Source organism: Eupeodes corollae, chromosome 2, assembly GCF_945859685.1.
Source record: "Eupeodes corollae chromosome 2, idEupCoro1.1, whole genome shotgun sequence".
Classification (NCBI taxonomy): Eukaryota; Metazoa; Arthropoda; class Insecta; order Diptera; family Syrphidae; genus Eupeodes; species Eupeodes corollae.
Genome location: NC_079148.1, coordinates 90,696,845 through 90,721,872, shown reverse-complemented (window position 1 = coordinate 90,721,872; position 25,028 = coordinate 90,696,845). Strand labels below are relative to the sequence as shown.

Here is a 25,028-nt window from a genome sequence, read left to right as displayed (position 1 = left end):
AGGTTGAAAACCCTATGGCTTTCTTGCAAACGAAAAGAGCTACTGTAGTTTTTTCAACTCTATCCTGAATATTAGATTTACAACTTATTCATTGGCTTCAATTGGTAAAAATTAGTGGTACGCCTTTTATTGAAGGAGGTACAATTACTGGGATCTTGTATTTCCGTGTGAAAAGGACGAGGTCTGTTTTTTTAAGGATTAATACTAAGTCCGCAGTGGTCAGCCCATCTAGTGAGCATATTGAGTGCGTTTTGGAGGTGTATTAGGATGTTCTCCTGTGACGGCGATATCAACATCATCGGCATATGCAATCACTCTGTAGCCTTCCCTCTCAACGGATATTAGCAGTTCGTTAACCACTATGTTCCACAGGAGAGGGGACAGAACACCACCTTGAGGAGTGACTCTACCGACAGACCTTTTCGTACAAAAATCTCCCATCTTAGAGTTGATGATCCAGCTTTTTAGAATTAGATTAATCAACTCACAGAGTGAGTATTCGACGTTTAGGGTCGTCATAGTAGAAGTGATTGCGGATGTGTCACCGTTGTTTAAAGCGCCCTCAATATCCAGGAAGGCAACCATAGTATATTCCTTTTGCTCAAGGGAGTATTCGATAGTTCTTACCAGAGTGTGTAAAGCTGTTTCTACCGAATTCCCTTTACAGTAAGCGTGCTAAGACATTGATAGTCTATTATTAATGGTATTACGTACATGGATATCAATCCAGAGTTTTGAGAATGAATGATGATAGGCTTATAGGTCTTAGATCTTTGGGGTTGACATGCGAGCATTTACCCGCCTTGGGAATAAAAACTACCTTTACTTATTTCCATCGCTGAGGTATATAGACCAGATCTATAAAACTTTTAAAGAGCATCTCAATGATTGGTTATGTCAATGGTAAGTTGTAGCTCAACTGATACGATTTGATCTGGACCTGGGGATTTATAAGGTTTGAAACTATTTAGAGCCTATGTCAATTTTTCTTTTGTAACCAGGCCTTGAGAAAAAGTTAAGTTAATACCCGACCCAGGACTGTTTGTTGTATTAACGGACTGGGAGCTATCCGGGAAGTGGGTGACTAGTAGCAGGTTTAGCGTTTCTTCACAAGAGTTAGTCCATGTACCATCTGAGTTTTTAAGACAACTTGGCATGGTTTGATTTGTCGATAGAATCTTCCTTATCCTTGATGACTCCGCTCCGAGGATTCTTCTATTGAGTTACAGAAGGATCTCCATGAGAATCTTTTGGCTATTCTCAGTTCTTGTTTATACTTTTTGAGGGATTCCTTATAGGAGTCCCAGTCTTGGGAATGTAGAACCAGGGATTTCACAATCCTGGGCTCTTGAATGAGAACGGCATCTTCTCCAGTTTTTGTCAGGCGGAGAAGAAGGGAGGCCGAAGCCGTTTTAGTGTTGGAGATTAATCTGTAGTATTTGCAGCATTTTGGCTACAAATAGGCACTGTTAAATCCAGCTCATCCAGATCAGACAAAGAGGAACCTAATAGTTCATCTTCTTCCTCAATGGGAAGAGCTTTGTCGTTTGAGTCATCGGTCTCCATTAGGGATAAACCTTTACAGTTTTCAGAAGAAGACCATGCTGCGACAGAAGAGGGCCCCGCCACATTCTCATGCACATCCAAGGATGGGAAATTGAAGATAGCCCTGGGACCCTCTACGTCCTGCGACACAGCTTCTGAAGAGGGTTCGTAAGAAGAATGTGTTGCGACAGAAGAGGGCCTAGGTACATGAACATCCACATCCAAGGAAGGGAAGGTGGTAGTAGCACTAAGACCTCCTATATTCGGCCTGAATGGAATATCTTCCTTTGCAACGACCTCGAGTTTAGCGACTGGCCAAACTTCGCCCAGCATGCCGACAGCAAGCGTATAGAGATCGTGCGACCTCTGATCGTTACCAGCGATGAGTTTGACCTTTGTCCCTTTGACGTGGAGTCGTAGTTTAGTCTAAAATGGATTAAGCCCACTCCTGCCTCTTGATAAGAGTTAGGTAAGATTACTTCCACCCCCCAATGTTGAACCAGGGGATTTTAGAATCCTCATCGCATAGCGCCGTTGTTTATAAGAGCTCCTAGGGGCATTCTGGAGAGGTTTTCTCTCTTAAGAAGTGGAAATATAATTATTCACGAACTTTCCACTACCGACCTGAGAAAGCGTTTTTGTCAGTGAGTGATACATCCTGTACCGCACTAGAAGATGGTCAGTGACTTGGCACAATCCCTTCTCCGATGTTTGTTTTTACGGTACATGACTGTTTACCTCCGCCGGTTTACCTCTGCCAGTTTACCACCGCCAGTTTACCTCTGCCAGTTTACCTCCGCCGGTTTACCTCTGCCAGTTTACCTCTGGAAAGTGTACCACCGCCGGTTTACCTCTGGACGGTTTACCTCCAGAGCAGGTAAGGTAGTTTGAAATGTGGCTTATTTTGCTTACAGGGTGCTTCTTAATAAATGCAAAGGCCGATATTTCTGCTTCTTAGTGTTTTATTTTATAGTGTTATTCGGCCGTGAGTTTATTTATTTTTAAAAACTGTTACTCATAAATGTTTTTATGGTCAATTTCTCGTCTTGTCTATTGAAGAAAGAGAAATTTGAGCTTTGTTTGATTAAAAAGATTGAATTCTGTTAAATATTCAAAAAAAAAAACACAAAAACTTACTTAAATATCAAATGAATATTTTGCTTTAGAAAAAAAACGTTATGGTGTTGTGGAAGTGTCATAATTCATTTCATAAGTAATACAAATAAAGAACAACACAAAACTAAATGCCAAAAGTTTTCAATTCGATGCTAATTTTAAAAATAATAAACTACCTTATCTGCTCTGGAGGTAAACCGTCCGGAGGTAAACTGGCGGTGGTAAACTGTCCAGAGGTAAACTGGCAGAGTTAAACCGGCGGAGGTGAACTGTCCTGCTTCGTGTTTTTACGTACATGGCTATCAATCAATTGTTCCAGAGTTTTGAGAATAAATGATTATAAGCTATTTCGGGAGACTTGTATTCTTTTCACACCAAACCAAAAAAAACTAGCACCAAACAAAAGATGAACTAAACAAACAAACCTTTCGAAACATTCAGCACTTAATTAAATGTAAACAAAACAGTTGATGGCTGCTGTCAAAAAGAAATATTTCACTTGGATGTTTTCAAACGTTGTTAAAACAACCGATTACGATGAGAATTATTGTTTTTTGTTTGTTTCTTTTTTACAGAACATGGAAGAGGATAGAAAACTGTGGGTTAGCGAGGACTAGGAGGACTAGAAAGTATTTGAATTAGAGCAACAAAAGTTATGTTTTGTTAAAAGAATTTATGAAAGACACAAAAGTGTTACACGAAAATATTTTATGATTTACTTAGCTTTCTATTAAAATCAATTTCAATTGATCAGAATTAGTTTTACTTTAATAAATATTGATTGGAGGAATAAACTTTTGCTTACGATGTTGCAAAAATTAAAATGTCAAACGAAAACAATTAAGTGTTTAATGTGAACGAACTGTCAATTTGTGTTTGGTGTGAAAAGCATTAACAAAGAAAGTTTCAGGTTTTATTCTGAGAGGCAGTGAAGCAATAATAAATACGGTATCACCGTAATTTAAATTTGTCCAAAAATATTTGATAAAAATTAAAAATAAGTTCTGTCAAAATACCAAAGTTTAACTTCAGTGACGTTACAATGTTTTGTATGTTGGGTACTATTTAATAAACACACCTATGTCAAGTGACAGAAGCATTTAATGGCTGAATCACAAACACGCTTCAGCTTCGCCTTCGTCTGCGTTACGGTGGCCTAGCTTCAAGGTTGCTTTGAATGACATTTCTATTATTTCCTCCCTCCAAAGAGAAAATATTTTGTTTGTTGACATTTTTTACAGCTGTTGAGCTGTCAGACAAAGCAAATGTGCAGATAATTGAACTAGAGCTTCCGTTAGAAGTCACATTACATTACATTACGTACTTTTCCTTACGATTGTCAAACGGAACGTGAGGTCTAAGCTCCATTGTGACAGCATGCATTGAATTCCTATATCTAAACTCGTAAACGTCAGGTGAAGCCGAAGCTGAAGGGTGTTTGTGTTTCAGCCATAATTATCAAACGTAGCAACGTCAAAGAATTAACAAATTCGATACTCGAATAAAAGATAAGGGTCTCTATCCGCAGCAGGATTTCACTTAACCCTCTCTCGGCAGTGATGGTTTGAGGATGCTGTATGTGTTTTCCATATAAAAATGTCTACTGTATTACAGACGGCTTCTCCAAGAAACATGGAAATATCATGTTCCATAAGAGTACTTTAGATTTTATACCTTAAGTAATCTCTGTCTTATATTGGTGATGATGAGGGTCATTGTGTTCATGATTGGCTTAAGAATACGCGCCATTTAACGCCATTTTCCTGCATCTAACCAAACTCTATAAAAATAAAAATAAAAAAACCTTCTATTTTGATTTTCGGTTAAAATATTAAATAATTCCAAACCAAACACACCATCGCATACCCTATCGCACTTAAAAGTCAAACTGAGCTACTGTCTATAGCTAGCTATCTCAACCCCATTGACAGTCACGGGCGGCGGCTTGAAGCTTGCAACTTACTGCGCACATTGCTGCTGCTCCTTTTGTTGTGTTGATTGAAAGTGGAATTTATTCAAGAAATTAAATGTTTCACTCGTTAAAATAAACAAAAAGTGTCTAAAAATAAATCTTCCAGCTCCATCAACTTCTTCCTCACAAAACCCAACATAGACTTCAAGGCCCAGCTGGATATTTAACGATTTTAGTGCAATAATTGAATTCTTTTCCAAATGGGTCGTCAATTTTTATTTTTACCGGAATGTCAATAGGAGGTTGACAAAGCCGATTTGTGTGTTCTATTTATTTGGATGAGTTGAAAAAGTTGGGAAAAAAAAGAATATAATCCAGAAGACTGGTTTGCTTGAATTTAGCCACAATGTTTTTGGTTTGTTGCTAGTTTGGTGAGATTTTGGGTGGTAGGAGTGCCGGAGCTCTTTCCAGGAAGACTTTAAAACGCACAAAAACATGTCGAATGAATTTGTATTGGAACAGGAGCATGAACCCAATGATTGTGGCGGTGGCGTTGGAGGCGGCAGCGAAAATGGGCCGACTGAGAGTATTTCCCTTGAGACGCCATCTTCTTCGGTGTCGTACTCGGTTAGTGAATCGAACAACATTGGGCTTCCGTATCAAAGTGATGGCATGACTGGTGGCTCGATAATACAATCGTCGCCACCGCACTATCGCCACTCCCGTGCCTACAGACATTTCAAGAATCCCCCGCAACCCCACATGTGCATTCGAACAACAACAGAGCATGGCGAAGAGCTCTTCATAAATGTCCTGAGTTGGACACGAATTGTGATTCCGCAAGAAGCCAGCGACCCCATACCACTTTATGGAGGCATGAGGGTACTTTAATTTAATGGAGATGTTGTTTCTCTTGAATCGAATCAACACAACAATCTTGTTGTTATTTCAGGTACCTCCAGGAAGTCCACGCAATCCTCCCGTTGTTTTCGCTGTGATGGCAAATCCAGAAGTGCTTAAAGATTCCGGCAGACACAGCAAGGATCCCGAGGAGAGGAGAGCTATGGTTGAACTGATGTGCGATTTCGTTGAAGCTATGAATCCGGGCGTTAAATTGATACGGTAATTGACACGTTATTGATTTTTATTTGATTGCTATTCCTTCGGATCCTAAAGCGTCTTATTTAAATTAAATAAAAGATTATGAAGTATTTTAATTATTAGGCAGGTCCCTCCTCTTTTCTCTTTAAAGTAAGTTACAAATCACCTTCGATCAAAAATATGAAATATTAAACCAGCCAAGTGATTTATCTTTTTGGTTTACCTTTGTCCGTAAATGAGATTTGGAAAGCCTTAGGTTAGGTTAGGTTATAGCCGCTATCCAAGATGGAAACGGACACACTTAGGCCAGTTTAATGGCCCATTGTGATACCACATGAATCTTGAGGCTTCCTCCTAAGCTCAATGGAACTAGCTTGAGTCTCTTACGAAACGTGAGAGGTTGATTATACCGATATGATTAAGATCGTTTAGATCGGTAACGAAGAATTCTCCTAGGTAATTCTTGCATTTTCGAGCTAGAGCAGGGCATGTGCAGAGAAGATGAAGAACCGTTTCTTCCTCTTCCTCGTCCATACAGCTTCTGCAAAAGTCATTTGAGAATACGCCTAGTCTCGTGGCGTGCTTTCCTATTAGACAGTGTCCGGCTATGACACCTATTATCGAGCTTATATGCGATCTGCTTAGAGAGAGCAAGCACCTTGAACGTTTTATATCCAGTGTTGGCCAGATGTTTTTTGTGGCTTGACACGTGGAGATGTTGTTCCACCTGGTGCCTGCCCTCCTCGCAGCGTCTTGCATTAGCAACATATTACAAGTAGCGATTGGTATGCCAGTACTTGCCAACCGTGGTAGGATGGGCAGTACTGTACCGTTCCTGGCGAGTTCATCAGCCTTACAGTTACCTGGAATGTCTCTATGGCCCGGCACCCACCAAAGGTGAATATTAACTGTTGTGCCATCTCCATTAGAGATGGTCGACAGTTATGGACTGTTATAGAGTTTCTAGAGACAGATTCCAGAGATTTGATAGCGGCCTGGCTATCTTAGAAAATACGGATATCAGATGTTGATATCACGTTTTCTTTAAGCCAGGACAAGACTTCCTTTATCGCCAAAAGTTCCGCCTAGAACACGCTACAAAAATTGGGAAGGCGGAATGAGAGACTTAATTTCAGTCGTTCAGAGTACACACCACCACCAACCCCTTCCTTGGTCTTTGAGCCATCTGTGTAAAAGTGGATTGACTCATCCTCTAAGAATGTCCTATCCTCCCAAAAAGATCTGGTAGGTATAGAAATCTGGAAATTCCTATCGAATTGTAGTTGGGGGATGGTGTAGTCTGTGTGCTTTGGAATTGATTCTAAGTACCTTAGAATTACGGAGTGGCCAATGTTGTTGTTAGTCCACTGCGACGAAGCATTGAGGCGGATAGCAGAGCTTGCAGCTATTTGTTTACTAAATATGTCAAGAGGTGTTAGGTAGAGCAAGGTGTCCAGTACCGCAGACGGGGTCGTGCGATGCGATCCGCTTATACATATGCAGGCTGAACGTTGGACTTTGTTTATACCTTTCTCTAAAGCAGTCCACCATACTGCCACACCGTACGTTAAAATCGGTCCGATTACCGATGTGTATAGCCAATGCGTGCCAATGAGCTACAGAAGCTTTTTTGACTCTTTCCTGTACGTTGCGTTTCCAATTTAGTTTTTTGTCTAAGACAAGACCTAGGTATTTAGCCTCGTCTGAGAATTTTAATTGGATTCCTTTAATGTAAGGAGGGTTGACAAATGGAATTTTGTATCTCCTCGAAAATAAGACCAAATCGGTTTTGTGTGGGTTATAACACCCAGTCCACGCCGATCAGCCCAAAGTATTAGTTTGTCCAAGGCATTTTGTAAGAGTTCTTTTAGAGTATTAAGATGCTTTCCTGGAACTGCTATAGCAACGTCGTCCGCATAGGCTATTACTCTGAAGCCCTCCGCATCCAGACTAGTTAGGATTTCATTCACCTCTAGGTTCCAGAGGAGAGGGGATAGAACAGCACATTGCGGTGTCCCTCTACTAACGAATCGTCTACTAGAAGAGTTGCCCAGTTTTGAATTAATTATTCTGCTAGTAAGCATTAAATGAATTAACTTCCGAAGCGAACTCTCTACATTTAGATGTGTTGGCACCTTCGATGTCAATTAAAGCAACCATAGTAACCTCTTTATGATGGAGGGAATATTCGACGGTGGGTACTAAGGTGTGTAACGCTGTTTCCACCGATTTACCTTTACAGTAGGCATGTTGAGACGAAGACAGAAGTCTTGTATCAATACTTGCCCTTAAATGGATATCAATCAATCTTTTCAAGGTCTTAGAAGGAATGATGATAGACAACAACAACTTTAACTTCTCTCCACGCCGAGGGAACATGGACCAGGTAAAGACAGCTGGTAAAAATTGCCTCAAGGATTGGTTCAATTATATCAGAAGTCTTTTGTAATTCGGCTGGTATTATTCCATCTGGTCCTGCAGCTTTAAATGGTTTGAAGCTGTTGAGAGTCCATTGTATCTTATCCTTTGTGATCAGACCTTGTGGATATGTTGTATTTGAACTTGAACGTATAAAACTGTGAGTGTCCAATAGTAAGTTCAGCGATTCATTACTTGAATTTGTCCAGGAGCCGTCTGTATATTTCAAGCAGCTTGGCATAGCTGGATTAGTTGAAGGAATTTTGCGTAACCTAGAGGCTTCAGAAGTTTCTTCTATCATGCCACAGAAGGATCGCCAAGAAGATTGCTTGGATTTCCTAAGTGCCTTCTTGTAGATTCTTAGGGATTCTTTGTAAGAGTCCCAGTGAGAGGCTAGTCTTGCGGCTTTGCCTCGGTTGAAGAGTTTCCTGCATTCCTTCCTGAGCGAGTCAAGCTCTGAGGCCCACCATTGTTGTTTCCTCTTTCCTCTTATGTGTATAAGTGGACAAGCAATTTCCAGCGATCTGTTCATAGCTGAGGTAAGGTCATTGACTTTGTTGTCAAGTGCATTAGCGTTAGCGGAAGGACTAGATAGTCTAGGTTCTAGTAAACTCTGTATTGAGTTCCTGTATGAAGCCCAGGCAGTTTTCCGATAATTTCGAAAAGTCAATGGACCAATAATTAGGCGGATCCTTTGCCTTTCCGCTTCAGCGACGACTTTCTCCAGGGTTTTTCCAGGGAGAGGGCCAAGGTGGTCATGCCCAAGATACGCCGATACCAGCCAGAAACTTCCTTTGGTTGTTTCCAGCCTAGCTACGGTGGTATCTCTGTCACTGAAACGATGGAGTAAAAATACATTAATGCTACGTTTCACTAGTATGCAAGATCTAGGTTCACCTTTATCTGTCACACACAATGTGTAGTACCCAGGAGTCCTGAGTCCTCGAAAAACGGATCCCACAATCCATGGCTCTTGGATCAGGACAGTGTCTTCCCCGTTTCTTGCCAGACGGAGAAGAAGTGAGGCCGAGGCCTTTATGGAGTGTTGGAAATTAATCTGTACTAACTGCAGCATTTTGGCTACCATTAGACAGATCAACCTCCACCATGGTTTTGTTCTGCTTCTCTGAGTTTGAGGACGAACCTAAGAGTTCTTTCTCGGTCAGAAGGATCATGTTAAGGTCGTCCTCAGTCTCCATTAAGGATGGAATGTCTACGACTTTTTCAGAGGGTGGAGTCGCGATTGGAGAGGGCATGGGTGCATCGTCACCCTCTGTTAGGAGAGAAGACGACGTCCCGGGCCCACCAACAGCTAGTTCACCTTCGGTTGTTTTTGGAGGCCCGCTTTCCACGTTAACCTCATCTTTTTTATAGCTTCGAAATTTAATAGATTCCTCTAGCTTCGCTATCTTCCAGTTATGCGTCGGAAGGGACGGGTTGCAAACTCTGATCATCTCGAGAATGTCCTCTATACAAGCATGTTCGATTACAATCCAAATGCGGGCTCTAGGTCTGCTAGGAATGTCTTCCTTAGCGACAACCTCAAGCTTCGCATCTGGCCAAACTTCACCTAACCGGCTGACAGCGAGTTTGTCACAGTAAGTCACAAGATCTCTGTTCGCCACAAACCATGAGTTTGACATAGCCTTGATGCCAACCCCCATCGCTTATGGAAGGAATTGGTCATGGAAGCTTCCTCAAAATGCTTAAAAAGCCACCCGAGAGCTTAACCTTGACCAACTGCCAACGATCAGCCGATATTGTGCCATCATCATCGCTCCTGTCAATTACCGCAACCACGACTTTGCCCTTCGCAACGTCACTGAAACTGGATTGTTTCTTGATGGGATTGAGGGGAGTGCTGGTGGTGTGCACCCGAGACCGTTTTGGTATTGGTACGGCTCCCTCAAGAGACCCTTCTCTTTTAGACGTAGAGTCCTTACTGGTCCTTGTCGTAGCAAGTATGCTTTTAGCCCATTTGACGCTAGCGGTTTGCTTCGGTGTCCTTTCAGCCCCCGATGATGCACCAGAGCCCTCTAGGATTTTCGCCGCTTGCCACCTTTGTCTATAAAGGCTTTTTGAGAGTTTTCCAATTCTGGAAGTATTCTCATTAGAAGTGGTAGGGCCATTTTTCACATCCCTTCCGCTACTGAAATTAGGTATCGCTACCTTCATATTCTCGTTGCTACCAACAGCAGAAGAGGGTCCATGGTTAGCCACTACTCCCTTCTCTGTGTTGGCCCACGAGATACGGCAGTAGGCTTTGACGCCAAACTGCCGCCCGGTTCTGAGGAGATACCGGTCTCATCGTTTTTTTTAATTGTTGTTTTTAGTTTTGTTTTTGTACATCTTGGTCCCACGAGATGCGGAGAAAAAGTTATGAATTCCATCGTAATCGTAAAATTTTACTGTATCATGAAATCCGTTCGTAATGCAAAATTGTATGAGATTTTCCAATACGAACGGATATCATGATGCAGTTATTCGGGATTCATAAAAATTTCCGATTACGATGGAATTCATGATAGGGCTGATTAAATGGTAAACGAGTTCCATAAAAAGACTGCAATTGACATTTTCGATGAACTGAACATACTTAACCCTTTGTTGACCAAGCTATGAAAAAATTATTAATAAAGGTTTTTTTTTGGTTATACCTAATTTTTGATTACTCATTTTTGAATTTTTCAAGGACTTCCAAGGACTAAACGTATTGTTGGTGCTCAAAAGTACCGTTGGGCTATGGAATGCACAGAAAATCATAAGACAAATTTTCTTTTTTTTTTTATTTGAATGGGACAATTAATATGTACTTTAATTTTTATTTATTAAAAATGTATTGCATGGTACAGGGAAAAGCAGTTTTTTTGTCATTGCAGTAAATGTATACATTACAATGACTACATTTAGAAAAGGGCTTTGACAGTTTTTTGTTAATAATGCAAACCTCGCACCTTCCACGAGCTTCCACGAACTTTGGCCAGTGAACACCCAGATTACCCAGTCGAACGTCCTTGGAAACAGATTCTCCTTTGCCCCTTCGTTTTTTACTACATTGTGGAGATTCGTCACTCTGTGATGCTCTTTTCAGACCACGTCTGTCAACATGCGAATCCTTAGGTGATAAAAGTCCTAGTGGAAGACATCTTTTATATTCCAGAAGAGGAACTTTTTCATTCATTTGGCAGTAAATGATAAACGAATTTACTTACTTACTTAATAAAGTGGCGCTACAGTCCTGTGTGACCTAGGCCTCACCCAACAAACTTCTCCATCTAGCTCGGTCCCTAGCTAGATGTCTCCAGTTTCGCCGTCCAAGTTGGGTGAGGTCGCCTTCCACTTGTGCGCGCCACCTGATCCGCGGTCTTCCTCTACTGCGCTGTCCTGTGGGTGTGGATTCGAAAACTTTCCGGGCCGGAGCATTGGTTTCCATACGCTTTACGTGACCCACCCATCTTAGTCGTTAGACTTTTACCCTTCTGGCTAAGTCTACGTTGCTGTACAGCCCATACAACTCGTCGTTCCATCTTCTCCTCCACTCCCCTTCGATGCATACGGAACCGTGGATCACACGAAGAACTTTTCTCTCGAAACGATCCAAGGTGCTTTCATCCGCTTTGTCAGAGTCCATGCTTCTCCACCGTATAGCAGGACATGGATGATAAGAGTCTTATATAGCTACACTTTGGTCCTTCGAGAGAGGACTTTTCCACCCAATTGCTTTCTTAGGCCAAAGAAACAGCGGTTAGCAAGAGTTATTCTTCGTTTGATCTCAGCAAGGTTTTGTTAAGTCGTTTCCAACCTTTATGGAGCAACGTGAATTCTAAATGGTCATCCTGCACAAACGGTCGAGTTTGGCAGGGATGCCAAAACTAGACATGGCTCTATACATCTCGTCCCTGTAGATGCTGTCATATGCGGCCTTGAAATCGATGAAAAGATGGTGGGTGTCGATTTGGTGTTCTTGGTTTTTTTTTCAGGATCCGCCGTAATGTAAATATTTGATCGACTGTAGACTTTCCTGGTCTAAGACCACACTGATAAGGACCTATCAGGTTGTTGACGATGAGCCTTAGACGTTTACATATTACGGCAGAGAAGATTTTATAGGCGATGTTAAATTAGACTGATTCCTCTTTAGTTGGTGCAGTTTAGAGGGTCTCCTTTTTTCAGGATCGGGCAAACAATACTGAGGTTCCATTCATCGGGCATGCTTTCTTCCGACCATATCTTACAGATAAGTTGGTGCATGCTCCTAACCAACTTGTCTCCAGTTGCTTTAAAGAGCTCCATGGCTTTATTAGACTTCAGCTTAGGTATGAAAATCTTTACTTCGTCTAAGTCGGGAGGACGGGATTGTTGGCTTTCGTCGTCTATGTTGAATGGATCATCCTGCCTGACAGCGGAATTCACTTCGTCGTCGCCGTTATACAGTTTGCAGAAGTGGTCCTTCCATATCTTCATCATTGACTGCGGTTCCACTATGATGTTTCCACTTTCGTCTTTGCAGCCTTCGGTCCTAGGTTTATGTACCTGTGAATTTCGTTTCACCTGTTCATAAAACTTTCGAACCTCATTTCTGCTTTTATACCTCTCAACATCTTCGACCGCACGCTTCTCATGCCCTCTCTTTTTCCTTCTGATAAGTCGGCGTTCCTCTCGCCTCTTCTGCTCATAGAGTTCACGAGCAGCTCTCGTCCTTTTATGCAGCGCCGCTTTGCGTGCCTGTTTGGCTGCATTTGCCTGCCGACATTCCTCATCAAACCAGGGGTTGGTGGCTGCTTGAAACCCACCACATCAGAGGCGGTTACTCTAATTGCATCTTGGCAATATTGCCACTGGTTTTCGATACATTGTGTTGGCGGCAGAGAACTTCGAGAGAGGTGACTTGTAACTCGGTGGGAAAAGGATTTGGCGATCTCTTGCGATTGTAGCCGTTCGACGTTGTACCTTCTCCCAGCACCTCCCTGTTTTGCCTTGGGTCTGGAAATCCGAAGTGTCACCTTGGCTACAACGAGGTAGTGGTCCGAGTCGTTGCTAGCTCCTCGGAAAGTTCGGACATTCATGATGCTGGAAGCGTGTCTGGCGTCGATCGCAATATGGTCAATCTGGTTGACGGTAGATTGATCTGGTGAACACCAAGTGGATGTTGAGTTGTGGAAAACGCGTACTGGCTACCATGACGTTTCGCCCCGCAGCAAAATCTATGAGCCTGAATCCCTTTTCGGAAGTGTTGTCGTGCAGGCTGTTCTTCCCGATTATTCCACCAAAGATGTCTTCCCTTCCTAGCTTGGCATTAAAATCGCCCAGGACTATTTTAATATCGTAGCTCGGGCACTGCTCATATGTTTTGTCTAGGAGCTCGAAGAACATATCTTTGGTGTTGTTGTCTTTCTCTTCTGTGGGGGCGTGCGCGCATATCAGGCTAATGTGGCCGAATTTAGCCTTGATGCGTATGGTCATGAGGCGCTCATTGATGCACCTATAGCTCAAGACTTCTTGCCTAAGTCTGGCTCCAATGACAAAGCCGCATCCAAATAAGCGCTGTTTGTTTTCGTGGTAGCAGTCACCATAGTAAATATCGCAGTTTTTCATCCTGTTTTTGCCCGGCCCATCCCATCGTATTTCCTGGATGGCGGTGATATCTGCTTTATATCGTTCTAGGGCCTCCGCTAATTCTTCGGCCGCACGTGGTCTGTTAAGGGACCTAACATTCCACGTGCATATCCGAAGTTCGTTGTCCTTTATTCGTTTGCGTTGGTTGTCAACAGTAAATCCGTCCGTATCCGAGGCTTGTTGGTGTTTCGAAACTTTGAAAGCTTTTACGTGGCCAGGAAGTCACCCCGACGACACAACCCCCAACCTGGAGGGCCAGATCCTAAGTATAACTCCAAGGATGGGGAGCCGGATAAAACCGCTCCTTAAAGGCCTGGGCTCCGAATAAGTCGAAGAAGCCCTATAAGGTGTTCACTAAGTAGTTCAACCTTACTGGAACTGTAGACGCCACCGTTGGTTCCATCTCGGGAATTCCTCCGCTGCCGTCTGGATAAGGAGAGGTGCCTTAGTGGAAACACCTCTCCCCACCTCTCTCGTTTGCTGCCCCCAACAACTTTCCACTGGGGTTGGAACCCAATCTCCAGTTGAGGTACTAGACACCCGATGTTCACCACGGGGAGGTGAGAGTAGGAGTTGATAGACGTTGGTTAAAAACAAACCGAGCTATTGCATAAATGCCACCTTTAGTTTGTGAGTTGATTGAAAATCAAGATCAAGCCACCTTTAGTTTGTGAGTTGATTGAAAATCAAGATCAGGGGAGTCATTCCGTAAAACGATAATCGTAAGACGATAGGCTCACTTCACGTAAGACGATAATCGTCAAAGTGATATCGTCAAAACGATAGCATTTGCACGATAGCTAAGTAGGTATCGTCTGCTATCAATTTCCATTGATAACTAAGCAAATTGAAGTAAAAAAGTTTCGGTGTAGTTTAGTTTTTTTTAGCATTTTTTTTTATATATTTAAACTTTGGGGCGAAGGAAAATTGGTATATTCGAAGGGCAACAATTTTAGTATCGCTCTTGCACAAAGCACTAATCGAATGAAGTTTTCGAAACAACAAATATTTTTGAAGCCAGGTTATGTTCTCTGTGGATAAAATAGAGTCTTCACTTTCTTCCCTTGCACAAAATTGGGATTATTACTGCAGCTGAACAAAATTTTTGATATTAAAGTTTATTCTTCGGTGGCAAAAAATTAAAACACAAAAAGTGACAATAACAATAAACATCACAAAATAGTTGGCATGTTTATTAACAATACATATTTTGTAAATTTTCAAATTTTTCCATAGAGAAAAACCAAGTTTAATAACATTTTCAAGTTATTGAACAAGCTTATCTTTCGTTGAGTTCATTTTGACATTTTGAATATACTCAACGAACTTATACTGAAAACGATTGAACGAGACGATAGTGATAAAGTTACGTGAACCAAATTATTGACGATATCGTTAATGATAATCGTTTTGACGATTATCGTTTTGAAAATTACGGAATGACTACCCAGCAAACAGCTCACACCCGCATGTTATTATAGGTATTACAAGTGCTTTTACCAGGGGGGTCATTCCGTAAAACGATAATCGTTCGACGATATCGTTTCGACGATAGTCTCACTTCACGTAAGACGGTAATCGTCAAAGTGATATCGTCAAAACGATAGCGTTTACACGATAGCTAAGTAGGTATCGTCTGATATTAATTTCCATTGACAACTAAGCAAATTGAAGCAAAAAGGTTTCGGTGGAGTTTAGTTTTGTTACAAAATGAAAATAAAAACTCAAAAAAATACGATGAATTCGGTTACGCATTTTTTTTATATACAAAACATTAGTAATCTCTCTTAATTGTTGTTAAATAAATAAAACACTTGTAGTTTTGGAATTGCAAAAGAGGACTTTATAATGATATTATAAACAATAAATTTGCCAGGCGGTTGTCGTTCTACATTCATAATGTATATACATTCAATATTAAAATTTGTTGTAACTATTGAAACTTTGGGTCGTAGGAACATTGGTATATTCGACAGGCAACGATTTTTGTATCGCTCTTGAACAAAGCACTAATCCAAATAACTTTTGGAAACATTAAATATTTTTGAAGCCAAGTTATGTTCCCTGTGGATAAAATGAAGTCTTCACTTCCTTCCCTTTGACCAAATTGGGTTTATTACTGCAGCTGATTTACAAAAATATAAGACATTGAACAAACATTTTCATATTATTGTTTTATCTTCGGCGGCAACAAATGAAAACACAAAAAGTGACAATAACAACAGACATCACAAAATAATTGGTATGTTTATTAACAATACGTTTTTTGCAAATTTTCAAAATTAAACCAAGTTTAATAACATTTTCAAGTTATTGAACAAGCATTATCTTTCGTTGAGTTCATTTTGACATTTGGAATACACTCAACGAACTTTTACTGAAAACGATTGAACGAGACGATAGTGATAAAGTTACGTGAACCAAATTATTGACGATATCGTTAATGATAATCGTTTTGACGATTATCGTTTCGGAAATTACGGAATGACACCTCAGCTTAAATTTAATCTGGGTAGGTAGTACGGATCTAGTAACAGATAGTCCTCTAAGTAAATCATAAATCGACATGTTTATTCCAAGTTAACCTGTTGTCAAAGACCAAACCTAAATTTCTAACTTGGGCAACATATTCAATAATACAATTATTTAACACGTGAATGAAATTATCTGGGTTTGGTTTGTTTATTGAAATTGGAAGAGCTTTCGTTTTTTCAGGATTGAGTTTAAATCCGTTCCGTGTCAACCAATCATATATAGCCTGTAAATCAATGTTATTATAGATATTTTGCATCCTTAAGCAACATCTCAGGAAAACTAATATATAATTGGACATCATCTCCATAGATATGAAACTGACAGTAACTTGTGTCAGAGAAGCTAAATAGGGTCGTCAATTTATCACAGAGAAGATTATGGTGTACACAGTCACATGCCTTTGAAAAGTCAAGTTACACGTTCACAGAAAAGAATCAACTTGGGGACATATTTTGACGTTATTTTTACGTCAGAATGTCAACGCGTTGAACCTTTCCGTTGAAAAAAAAAAACAACTTAATAATTTAATCGCTCAGGTAGATAGAAATACAGATAGATAGAGCCTTTTCTCTGCTAGTTTGCTCTTTCAAGTTTTTTAGTTCTTATATCAAAACAAAATAAAACTCTTTCATTAATTTACGGGATAACATTAAAAATATGTGTTGACTCGGTTAAAAATTCTGCAATGCCAATATTGAAACAGAGTCATTGCGATGATCGACCGGACCAGACTCACACATTACACGTTCACAGAAAAGAGTCGCCTTTGGGACATATTTTACTATATTTTTTTTTTATATTCATAAGCACTAAAGGGGTTATTAGTACCCTTTATATGTTTATATTTAAACACAGTGCGGGCGTTAGGAAAATAGGGAAGGACTTAAAAGGAGATACCGGTGCACATTGGTCTTAAAGTTCTGAACATCAAAATGGGAGGCAAAAACAGAGTTGGCCAAAGCATTCCACATTCTCGATGTGCGATTTAAGAAAGAATCTCTGTACTTGACAGTACGCCCGAAATTGGGCTCAAGGGTAAACTGATGAGCATTCCTAGAAGTGCGAGTATTACGGCTGAATTGTTTAAGGGGTGGAATGCAACAGGCTAATTCGACAGAACATTGTTTGTATAACGAAAGGCATGAAATATTGCGACGGTGTTCTAGCGATGTAAATGTTTCGATTATAGTTCTATCGCCTATCATTTTTAAAGCCCTTTTTTGAATTCTATTCAATATATTTAAACTTGTTTTGGGGGCACCTGCCCAGATATGCAAATTATATTCAAGCTTTGGACGGATAAAAGCTTTGTAGATTATAGTCAGATCAGAAGGGGTGAAAAATTTCTTGCATCTTCGGAGAAATCCTAAGCACCTGGCAGCATTTTTGGCGATATCGAATATGTGATCATTCCATAAGAGGTGATCTGTGATATTCATACCGAGTACTGAAAGTTGATTAGTTTCCTGGATGCAAGTGCCGCTCATGGATAGCGGCATCGGGGGTGGGTAACGCTTTAACGACAGGAGACAGCATTGAGTTTTCGAAGCATTTTTGATTCCCCATTGGACAATGCTGTCAATATCAGAATTTAATGAGCTTATCACACGCTGCAGTTTAAATTCCACATCCGAAGGACAAGGATATGAATCTAGAAACGAATATGAAAAGCTGAGGGTACTGTCGTCGGCGAAACAGTTTAATGGATTAGAAGTGACAGACAAAAGATCGTTTATGAATATAAGGAAGAGAGTCGGAGACAAAACGGAGCCCTGGGGTACACCAGCATTTATTTTATGAATTTCAGACTTGAAACCATCCAATACAACTTGTATTGAGCGGTTAGAAAGGTAATTTCTAATCCAACGAAGAAGAGATTCATCAATACCAAAAGCACGCATTTTCGATAAGAGAGCTTGGTGCCAAACTCTATCAAATGCTTTTGAAATATCAAGTGCAATAATCTTACTTTCTCCAAAACGATGTAAAGATTTGTTCCACTGTTCGGTGAGATGAACCATGAGATCACCAGTGGACCTATTGCTACGAAAGCCATACTGTCGGCCATTAAGAAGCTTCCGTTCTTCAAGATATTTCTTAAGCTGAAAATTAATCAGCGTTTCCATGACCTTGGAAAGAAGGGACGTAAGTGCAATTGGACGATAGTTTGAGGGAGAGGAGGATTCGCCTTTTTTAGGGACAGGCTGGACAAATGCAGTTTTCCATCCACTCGGGAAGAGACCTGTAGAATAGGACAGATGGAAAAGCTTACGCAGTGGTTTTGCCAGCGTTGAAGAACACCTCTTCAGAACAATAGGGAATACTATCCGGCCCAGCGGATTTGTGTATGTCAAGGTCGAGTGCGAAAGAAGATTCGTAGCGTCGAATTAACAGCAAAATGTGCTGCAAGCAAATTGGCTTTATCAATCGAGCTAACATAGGGAGTGTCATTGTGGACGCGTGTTGGAACCGAGGATGACGTGGTGTTTCGTACGTTTTTTACAAATGACCAGAAATGTTTACTACCTTTGGGACATTGTAGTATTTTTTGCCTTAATTTCTGATCATGCAAAAATTTGGTTCGTCAAATATGACCATTACAGGTCTTTCTAGCTTGTTTAAACTTATTCCGGTTTTCCTCAGTCGGGTTGGCTTTATAACAATGGAAACTTACATCTCTGAACCTAATAACCTCTTTACAGCTCGAATCAAACCATGAGTTCTCTTTGGGTTTGATAGATTTCACCCTAATCAGGATAAAATTTCTCATTCCACAAAGAATTAAATTTGTTACCATTTCTGCGCTGGAATCCACGTCACTATCGAGGAAGCATAGTGACCAGTTAAATTTCCTGAAGAATTCATTGAGACCGTCCCAGTTGGTTTTCTCATATTGCCAAACGGTTCTCTTAGGAGGTTTTTCTTTAACTGGGATTTTTCGACAAGAGAATTTTGCAGATACGATACAATGGTCTGATGTGCCTAGAGGCGGTAATACACTAATTGCGTATTTATTAGGGTCAGAGGTAAGAAACAAGTCTAGGGTGTTGGCGGATTGACCTGCAACGTCAGGGATTCGAGTTGGCTCATCGACAAGCTGAGTTAATTGATTTAACTCAGTAAAGATCTCAACATACCTTCCTTCCGGTGTTGACTGGCCAGAATAACGAAGCCAAGAAGAATTGTGTACATTGAAATCGCCCGAAATGACGATTTCAGTGTGAGGATAATGGGCAACAATTCTTTGAATGGAGTCAGACAGAGCATCAAATTCGTTAAAAGTTGAATTTTTGTCCAGATTTGGACTTCGCTATAAAAAACATGCGTGGATGATGCGCTTATTTACCGTAAATTTTAACCAAATGAAATTGAAGTTTGTGTTAGAGCACAAACCATATTGTGGCTGGAGTTGGTACGCAACATCATTTCTTATATACACGGCTAATCCATGATGAGGAAAAAATAATGGCACTAAGTTATACCCATTTAGATTAAATTCTGAATGATCGGAAAATTTTCCTATTGGAGTTTCACTCAATGCCAAAACAGCTGGCCTGTTTGATGCAGTGTGGACATATGTGGCACAGAAGTTCTTTCTATATTTTTACGTCAGAATGTCAACGCATTGACCGTTTATGTTCACACATAATGCGATACCTACTGTATTTGCTAGTTTAGTTATTTTGTTACAGTACAAGTCAAATGGCGATAGGCTGATTAAGAGAACATAAGGGACATTATTTAAATTCAACTGCATTCCTTGAACATACATTTTGGCAAAGGCAACTAGTTAGTTTTTAAAGTGTCTTTACATTTTAAACCTGGAACTTCACTTCACTAACAAAGACTATCAAAAACATTTTTGTGTACAAAACACTCCTTACATGGTTTGTAAAGAAATTTGTATTGGAAAGAAATAGTACTTATTTATAGTAAGATTTTTCATGACTAACTTTCCAATTAACTTTCTTATGATATTGCCCTTAGTTCCAATTAGAAAGACAATTTTTTGCAGCTAGCCAATCAGATACTAGAAACTTCCCTTACTTTTAACCTTAACCTTATGTGAACTTGTACAATATTACTTTGGAAAATCAAAAATTCGGTTTGTTGTATAGTCAGCACGGTAAATCAGTACGATAAATAGCAAGAATTAGGCAACAAAAACCTTCGACAGTCCCTTACATAGTTTCCGATAAAAAAAATGAAAATATTTGCTTAAATCAGTAAAGAACAAACTTAATTGAATAATCCCAAATACTACAATATATTATGTATGGCACATCAAAAAAAAAGACAAAAGCTTAACTTGAAGTACAAAAGAAGAACTCTATCCTATCTATCCAGATCAACTAATGTTCTGTAAGCACGTACTGAAATACCTTCTTTACTTATGGCATCCAAATATCGGGCTGAACAAAAAAACAAAAGCTGAACCTATCCGAAAGTACTACAACAAAAAATCCTACGTGGAATAATCAATGCCCATCTTTATATATAAATTAGAGAATTTCTACGTGACTTTGAAGTTAAAATGTTTTCAGATGTAGTTTTAGAAATGGTACGAAACAATGTTCTAAAAACTATGGGAAAGTATAACAATTATAAACTTCACATTAAATTAATTTTCCTCCAACTTTGGCATAGTGACGCTGATTCCGCCTTGACTGTCCTGCGCCATGTGTTTCTCAGTCGTTCAGGGCTTCTTCCTTCTTGTGTAAGCGGATTCCACTGCATTGCTTTGCAATTCAGTCGTTACCTTTTCCATTGCCACTTACGCCTTCGTATTAAAGAGTCTATAGGTTCATGACTTGTTCTTCTATGAAGGACCTCATTTATCATCTATTCACAAAGGTTTGCAGCTTTCTTGTAATGGCTTAAGTAAGCTTTCAAGTGCAGCACCCATAAAGAAGCACAGATTCGTCACTCATGCGAAACAGTCGTAGCTTTGTTCTTAAGCTGATAGAGTTATTCCTCCAAATTTTCGTCAACATACCGAACGCCACTTTTGCTTGTTCGGAATCGAGTGTGGCCTCAAGGTGTTCTCTGATGCGTTCGAGTATGACTTGACGATAATTCCCTTCTTCCACTCAACGGGGAAGCTTTCGATTGTGCAGGCCTCTTTTATGAACGGATGAAGTAGTTCGCTTGATGACATTGGCGCTGCTTGTAAAAGCTCTATGGGAATCCCATCAAGTCCTACAGCTTTGTTATTCTTAAGTGCTTTAATAACGATCTTTTCTTTACTGAAAAGTACGGTGCGGGTTCGGGGATAAGTTTGTTCAGGCGCTTCAGAAGGCATCGGCTGCACGTTGTTTGCAAACACTCGGTTTAAAACCGAGGAAAAGTGTTCTTTCCACCTTCCGACTTGCTCAATCACCGAACTTATCACAGTACCGTATACTTCTTTCGCCTGTTAGTTCTTTGGTTATTCTGTAAACGGTCCTTCTGTCGCACGTGTGCAGCATGTTCTGCTTCTTGCGCCAATGCTTTCATGTATTAATGGATGTCACGGCGCACACTGCGGTGAACCTCTCTCTTTATCATGTGGTACGAGGACTCCAGCTCATTTCTTTCTTCCCCTTGTGCTTCCTTCTTTCTGACCGACTATTCTGTCAGCACCTGAAATGAAAACATTTTTCAAACCATTCCAATGGCGTTCGATGTCATTATATACTGTGCTGCTGATTGTTTTCATTTCGTGAGACAGGTGGTCCTTGAATTGTTGACGGGTCATGGGATTCCTTAGTCTGGCAATGTTGAATTTGGGGAATTCCGTTGGATCTTCGAACTGTAGCTGTACGCAATCTTAGGGTAGCTATCATTAAGTGGTGATCACGGGCAAGTGACTGAGACTGCTACTAAAGCGTCGACTAATCGCGAAGTGGTCAATTTGGTTGGAAGACGGTTGCCTGTCCGTCGACACCCAGCTAATTTTTAGCTAAATCTTGTAAAAATTATCCTTACTACTACAACTTTTTTGCATCTAATGAACGAATTTGTAAAGTTTTCGATTAGGAAATAAACCGTGATAAATATCGGTTTCGAAATATTTCTATTTCCCAAAACTAAACTCATAGTCAAGATATTTTTATGACTTAAAGCAAGTTAACAGTACCAAAATTGACAAATATTTTTCTTCTTTTATAGCAATGCAGTTATTCTAAAGGACCGAGATATATCAGGTGAGTTAAAAGATGTATGGAATGCCGTGCAAGCTCAACGAGACCGAGAAAGAGAGGAGCAAATGATGCAACAGCGGCAGCAGCAACATTACCACAATACAACTACACAACAATTATTCCCAAAAATCCAGAGTCCTTCATTTGATGAAACACAACCACAGCAAACTGAGCAACCAATGGAAACTAGCAGCTCAAGCAATGGGACCGAAAATAATACTCCAACTGAGCTAGGTACAGATTCTTCCGCTGTGGTGGTAAAAAACGATAAATCACCGGAATTATTCCCAAAAACTGTACTGGACGAGTCGAATACAAAAGTTGAAACAGTCGATTGTGCAATAAATAGTGCTACTAGTGAGACTCCGAAGGACCCCCTGCCTGGCGATATATCCGAACAAATAAGTCTTGAGCCTGCACTCATCCAAGTTAACAACATTCATAATTCGAAGCTCTGCTCGATATCGAACACTGAAGATATAAACAAGCCCATTACCTTAACGAATGGCAATAACAAAAAGGCCTCAACCACTGAAGTCGCCATTCCAAGTTCTACTACTGCCAACAAGACGCCAGCAGCGACTGCTCCACCAAAAAAAGAAAAACTTGGTGGTTTTCTTCCAAACGGGTGCATTTTCCCCCGATTCAAGAACAACAAGCACAAGGACAAGGACAAAGATAATTCCAAATCTACCTCAAAAGACAGGGAAAAGACCCTATTGCACGTCCTCAAGAAGAACAAGGACAAACAAGAGGACACCACAAAGTCGCAATACGAAAAAAACTGCATCAATCTCGAAAGTGAAGTCGAGAAACTAGATCTCAACAAGCTTGACACTGCTACGAGCAATGACAATATGTTTATGAAGCTTAAAGTTGCTACATCAGCTGCCAAATGAAAAGCACCATGCTTTGCTGCTTGCCCATCTTTTTGTCAATTTAAGACCTCCTAACGGATTGGAGTGCTTTTTTCATAAACTCTCATTATAAACACTCATCATGCGGCGCATTCACATTCATTACACACACACGTTAGTTTGTATTTTTCTTTTAAGATAATATTATCTCGTGTAGCTTAATGCAAAATCGAAATGTTTCACAAAATCAACATAAAACTCATTTCATCATATACGAAAATATTTTCACGAATTCATACGTTATAAGCCTTGCGTAATGCCTTTGCAAATGTAATTTAGCAAACGTTTGTGCCATAACAGATATATTGCGATTTATACACACAAAAATTTAAGTCTTAATTTTTTGTCAAAGCACAAAGAAAGGTATGATTAAAAAATAAGCACAATTCCAGTTGTTTTTTAAGCACTTACATATACGATACATATTTAGTTACTAATGTTGCACCTAGAACAGTGATCGACAAATTTCATAGGTAAGATATAAGTTTCTCCACAGAGTAAAGAATTCATATTGTTGTACGAGTAATAACGAAATACATATATTTAGCTTTTGTTTGTTAAGTAAATATTTCTCTTTACAATCTGTATGGTTTATAAATAACAAGATGTTAAATGTTTAATTCTTTAATTCACAAAAGCCATAAAAAAACTATAATGTTATAATGTGCTAGGACGAGCTTAAAAAGTTTTAAATTCAATTGTATTAAAATGTTTAAAACACACAAATATTTTTTAAGCCAGAAGGAAAACTTTTTTCGAGTAGTACTATTGACAATATTCAAGACTTAACCAGGTTGTTTTTTTTTTCTTTTTTTTTGAGTTTTGTTTAAAGATTTATCTGTAGCATTGATTTTTGCGCGGAGCTAGTTAACAAAAAGAGATCTGTCCCATCATTGTTCCCAATTGCCGAAACAAAATGTAAAGATTCTTTTTGTACTTTTAGTTTCGTACCAGCAATGATTTGGCATCCTTCCGATCAAGAAAGAAAAGAATCCGTACTTACAGTGGCTCCCAGCCAAAATGATGCACCCAATTTCTTTGCTGACAAATTTAAATAAATAGGGAACCACTTCAAAATGAAAAGAAAACCATGCGTTATAATATTTATTAAGTTTATTAAATTGGTACTTTTAACGAAAAATTAAGATTTTATACATTTTTAATGGCTTGACCAGTCATAATTCATTTTTTTGTTAAGAAACAATGTCTCAGCTAAAGTGATGCAATGTGTTAAGTTCCATAATAAAAGCTGTTTTAACAGTTGCTTAAGCACCTACTTCAGTCTCTTTGGCATTGATTTAACAAGCTTTGAGGATATGCTGCCCATTCTTCCAAAAGTGCCTTCCTAAATTTTTCCTTGGATGAAATCGTATGTTTTCGAATTTCGGGCTCCAGCTTCGACCATAAATTTTCGATGGCATTTAGGTCTGTCGACTGGGCAGGCGGTTGCATGACATGAGGGCAGTTCCAGTTTAACCAAGTTTGCACAATTCCTGACTTGTGTTTAGGGTCGTTATCTTGACATAGTCGAAAACTGTCTTTGATATTGAGTTTTTCATCACTTTGCAACAAGTTTTGCTTCAAAATATCTAGATACATTTTTCTGCCCATATTGCCTTCGATAAAAACCATGTATCCTACACCAGCAGAAGACGTACAGCCCCGCACCATAACATGCTCTCCACC

The 25,028-nt window shown here is 39.9% G+C and overlaps 2 protein-coding genes across 2 annotated transcripts in view; one reads left to right on the top strand and one right to left on the bottom strand.

The window, feature by feature from the left end:
* LOC129946026 (uncharacterized) overlaps positions 1-25,028 on the bottom strand; it is a 109,265-nt gene that overhangs the window by 60,401 nt on the left and 23,836 nt on the right. The window lies entirely within an intron of this gene.
* LOC129946027 (uncharacterized) lies at positions 4,639-24,448 on the top strand. The gene is made up of 3 exons (XM_056056039.1): positions 4,639-5,455; positions 5,526-5,695; positions 22,394-24,448. The coding sequence occupies exons 1-3, from the start codon at positions 5,069-5,071 to the stop codon at positions 23,322-23,324; spliced, it is 1,488 nt and encodes a 495-aa protein (XP_055912014.1). The 5' UTR covers positions 4,639-5,068; the 3' UTR covers positions 23,325-24,448.